Below are 5244 nucleotides of genomic sequence, written 5' to 3' on the forward strand. Positions count from 1 at the left end.
AGAATTCGATGATCAACTTATTCTGTTAATGATATAAATAAAAGTTATCCATGAGAAACAATTGAATTCGATGCTCAACTTCATTCTGTTAATGATAGAAATTAAAAGTTATCCATGAGAAACAATTGAATTCAATGCTCAACTCAATTCCAATAAATAATTAGTATAAAACTTACAAATTATTAATTACTAAATTTTTAATATATTTTATTAAAAAAACGATAAATTCACCATTTGTTAATAAAAAAAATATGGAAATTATTAATATTATTACAAATTCATTATTTTTCTTTAGAAACAATCGTTTTTTTTGTTAATTAATATTCTATGTACCAATGATAAAGTCGTTTTTCTTTTAGTTTGACAAAAAAATCAATTGTTTCGACGCAACGAAACAAAAGGAAGCTTAAAGACACTACATTGTCAGACGCATTTTGCAAGCATTTCGTAATATTCCGCACGTGCCGAATTACGTGCACGAAGCGAAAACAAAGAGAAAGAGACTAATTATTCTGTGTGTGTGTTTTTTTTTAAAACTTTCACCTATCTACGTGGGGGGACAATTAAAAAAAAAACCGTGCGATTCCGTTATCTTCGCAGTCGCCGGTTCCGAACAAAGTTGCAATTAAACAAACGAACAACGAATTAAACAAAACGGGATTACAACAAAAAAAAATATCAATTGTTCGGTGCATTGTTCTTCCGCGTACTTAATTTTTTGTTCGCCGTTTTGTTTGTTCGCAGACTGACAGACAGAGAGTAGCGGTCTGTTATCAGTGCTCTTCCGTTTCGGATTACCGCGTGAATAAGTTTCAGTATAAAAGGTGGAATTTTGATGATGGTAGTAAGCAGTGCACATCGAAGCATTAAACAAAACGCAGCTATGTCTCCACTAACAGTCGTCTGTTTGGCATTGATCCTGGCCGTCGGGATTTCCGCGGATCACGAAAGTAAGTTTTGCTTTATCTAGTAGTAGTCGTTTTTGTATACGTAATAGATGGAAATTGCGCGCGATTCGCGAACGAGAATGTAGAAAAGCGAAGGTCGGATGTATTAAGTAGATTTAGTTTGTTTAGTGGTGATTTGAGAACAGACGCGAGCACATCCAGTTACTCTAACAATATCAAACAAACAAAAAAAAACAATTGATTGTGAAGACGACTTCTTGATTTGTGCAAATTTTAATTGAAACAGTAAACAACTGTAGGTAAGACTTATAGAAAAATCATTTATTATCCATCAAAAACAAATCTTTTTGTAAATTATCCAAAAGAAAACAAAAAAAAAACATAGATTTGTGCAAACCGAAGAAAATATCTCAAAATAATAGAAAATAAGGATTACTTGATTTGTGCAAATCAACAAAAAAAAACATCTATTAAAACAAAAATAAGACGCGATCACATCTAGTTACTCTAACAATATCAAACAAACCAAAAAAAAACAATTGATTGTAAGGACGAGTTCTTGATTTGTGCAAACATCGTTTTTAATTGAAACAGTAAACAACTGTAAGTAAGACTTATAGAATTGCAAATCGTTTATAATCCATTGAAACAAAACAAAAACAATTCAAAATAATGAAGACTTCTTAATTTGTGCAAATTGAAAAATAGAAACGTGTATCGTATCTTAATATATCCACAATGAAACAATTGAAATTAAGGAACGCTACTTGATTTTCGCAGATCGTTTTATAAATTATCTAAAAGAAAACAAAAAAAAACATAGATTTGTGCAAACCGAAGAAAACATCTCAAAACAATAGAAAATAAAAATAAGGATTACTTGATTTGTGCAAATCAACCAAAAAAAAACATTGTTTATCATCCATTAAAACAAAAATAAGACGCGATCACATCTAGTTACTCTAACAATATCAAACAAACAAAAAAAAACAATTGATTGTAAGGACGACTTCTTGATTTGTGCAAACATCGTTTTTAATTTAAACAGTAAACAACTGTGAGTAAGACTTATAGAATTGCAAATCGTTTATTATCCATCAAAACAAAAAAAAACAATTCGAAATAATGAAGACTTCTTGATTTGTGCAAAATGAAAAATAAAATACAATAAAACAATTGAAATTAAGGAAAGCTTCTTGATTTTCGCAGATCGATTTGTAAATTATCCAAAAGAAAACAAAAAAAAACATAGATTTGTGCAAACCGAAGAAAACATGTCAAAATATTTGTGCAAACCGAAGAAAACATGTCAAAATAATAGATCTTGATTTGTGCAAATCAACAAAAAAAAACATCTATTAAAACAAAAATAAGACGCAATCACATCTAGTTACTCTAACAATATCAAACAAACAAAAAACAAATGATTGTGAGGACGACTCCTTGATTTATGCAAACATCGTTTTTAATTGAAACATTAGACAACTGTAAGTAAGACTTATAGAAAAATCATTTATTATCCATCAAAAACAAATCTTTTTGTAAATTATCCAAAAGAAAACAAAAAAAACATAGATTTGTGCAAACCGAAGAAAACATCTCAAAACAATAAAAAATAAGAATTACTTGATTTGTGCAAATCAACCAAAAAAACATTGTTTATCATCCATTAAAACAAAAATAATAAGCGATCACATCTAGTTACTCTAACAATATCAAACAAACAAAAAAACAATTGATTGTGAGGACGAGTTCTTGATTTGTGTAAACATCGTTTTTAATTGAAATATTAGATAACTGTAAGTAAGACTTATAGAATTGCAAATCGTTTATTAAACATCAAAACAAAAAAACAATTCGAAATAATGAAGACTTCTTCATTTGTGCAAATTAAAAAATACAAACAATTGAAATTAAGGAACGCTTCTTGATTATCGCAGATCGTTTTGTAAATTATCCAAAATAAAACAAAAAAAAAACAATATCAAACAAACAAAAACAATTGATTGTGAGGACGACTTCTTGATTTGTGCAAACATTGTTTATAATTGAAACAATAAACAACTGTAAGTACAATTCAAAATAATGAAGACTTCTTGATTTGTGCAAATTGAAAAATACAAACGCGGATCTTAACATATCTACAATAAAATAATTGAAATTAAGGAACGCTTCTTGATTTTCGCAGATTGTTTTGTAAATTATCGAAAAACAACACGTGTTTGTGCAAATCAACCAAGAAAAAACATTGTTTATCATCCATTGAAACAAAAATAATGGAAAGAAGAAAATATTTTTTTGATTTGTGCAAATCAACAATAACAATAAAAACAAATTTGTACTATTTATCACATGACCAAACAATTGAATGTAAAGCAGATTTCATGATATGCACGAATAACAATTAGAGAAGATTTCTTGATTTGTGCAAGTCAATAAAATTATATCTCTAAACAATTGAAGATTAACCAACCTTTTTGATTTGCACAAATTTGAATAAAAACTTATTCTTTATCATAAATTCGCCTCTATTCTAATTACGGGTTACTGCTAAGTCAAGGTCATTCGATTTTATTGTGCAAAATCTGATAAATAATTCGAATTTATATTCGATCACTGATGCATACAGCGAGTAAAAAAAAACGAACGTTGTTATTTTCATCTCCACGCTAATTTCTATACAAATTATGCAATCGACCTTGTAACGTAGCAACGAGCACGTTGTCAATAACCTCTGATGTTCATAAACAAAAAAAAAAACAAAATAATTGACAATTTAATTTGACAATTTATATTTAAATTATTTCAAATTTTGAAAACAAAAATATATTTCACACTCGCAAAGATTATATTATTATCAACAGAATGTGCATAGTTTTAGTTTGTAAATTTCTTTATCACTTGATGAAATATGCAACGAAATATATATACTTTGATTATTTAACATACTTATTATAAAAATATTTTAAAATTACAATAATTTAATATTTAGTTAAACAATTTTTTTGATGTAACAATTCTGTTTTTGAATTAGTATTTCGTTGCGTATGACTTTCACTTTCCGTTTCGTTCGGTTTCGTGTTCGCAACGAGCTAAGGTGAATAACATTGTGGAAAATGGAAAGTCGAAACGTACAGTGCATATAATAATACGTGTCTTTGCAACATAGTTTTTCCCCCACAAACAAATAAAACTTATTTGTGATTGCTTTTTTAGGTTACGATAATTGCGCCCGCATCGGCGGCAAATGCCTCACCAGAGCCGCCTGCGGTGATGGTGCATCCACGGACCAATTCTGCCAAGACGGATTAGAATGTTGCAACAAAGGTAAAAAAAAAAAATCTAACAATTTTGATTATAATCATAAGCTTTCAAATTATTATAGCAATCTAGTCTGTCTCTATTTTTTTCTAATCCTTCATTTGTTTTTGTTTATAAATGTTATATAAACAATTAATTGTAGATAGCCATGAATATCTTACATTATTTCTATTGTTTTTCATTTTTATACAATTGTGTCAATAATTCGTTTGTTTCTCATTGACGTTTATGATTGACTTTTGTTTTTTTTGTTTCTAAAGTCCCATACGAATCAAGATGCACAACGTTTGGAGGAGAATGCGTAAAAGACTGTCCAAAAAGTATTCTTCATTTGGGCGCGAGAGCGAAGGATTGCGCCGAGGGTCTCGACTGCTGCATCTGGTTACAATGATCGCATCTCACCAAAGTCCCTACTAACTATTTACGTTTTGTTTTATAACCGTTATTCCATTGTTAAATTCTTCTGAAAACCTCTATTCAAATAAACATGTAAAAATCAAAGCTAGCTACGAAAAACATTTATTTAATTAATAATAACCAATTAAACATCATAACCTAATCTAACCTTAAATAATTAACCTTAAAATAACAAAATGTCAACAACCTTTTGTTATATACAAACAATTATTTCTCAGTTATTTCAATTGTTTCTAACATCCAACGCACTCTAATAACTATTATTGTTAATTTAAAAATACACAAAACAATCCAGATTTATTCTAATTATAGGTTACTTCTAAGTCAAGGTCATTCGATTTTATTGTGCAAAATCTGATATATAAATCGAATTTATATTCGATCACTTAAATTCTTCTGAAAATTCTATTCAAATAAAAATGTAAAAATCAAAGCAAGTTACGAAAAACATTTATTTAATTAATAATAACCAATTAAACATCATAACTTAACCTAACCTTAAATAATTAACCTTAAAATAACAAATTGTCAACAACCTTTTGTTATATACAAACAATTATTTCTCAGTTATTTCAATTGTTTCTAACATCCAACGCAC

The 5244-nt window shown here is 28.4% G+C and overlaps 1 protein-coding gene across 2 annotated transcripts; it reads left to right on the forward strand.

Moving 5' to 3' along the window:
* Positions 1-840: 840 nt before the first annotated feature.
* On the forward strand, positions 841-4734 carry LOC108564359. 2 transcript variants are annotated; one of them, XM_017923381.1, is made up of 3 exons: positions 841-950; positions 4125-4235; positions 4490-4734. In XM_017923381.1, exons 1-3 carry the CDS (start codon positions 884-886, stop codon positions 4618-4620), a joined length of 309 nt encoding a protein of 102 aa, XP_017778870.1. In that variant the 5' UTR covers positions 841-883; the 3' UTR covers positions 4621-4734. The 2 variants fall into 2 exon arrangements, with proteins under 2 accessions (XP_017778870.1, XP_017778871.1); XM_017923382.1 differs by lacking the exon at positions 841-950 and adding an exon at positions 2325-2395.
* The last annotated feature ends 510 nt before the right edge of the window (positions 4735-5244 follow it).

The sequence above is a fragment of the Nicrophorus vespilloides genome, unplaced genomic scaffold, assembly GCF_001412225.1.
Source record: "Nicrophorus vespilloides isolate i.1.1-1 unplaced genomic scaffold, Nicve_v1.0, whole genome shotgun sequence".
Lineage (NCBI taxonomy): Eukaryota > Metazoa > Arthropoda > Insecta > Coleoptera > Silphidae > Nicrophorus > Nicrophorus vespilloides.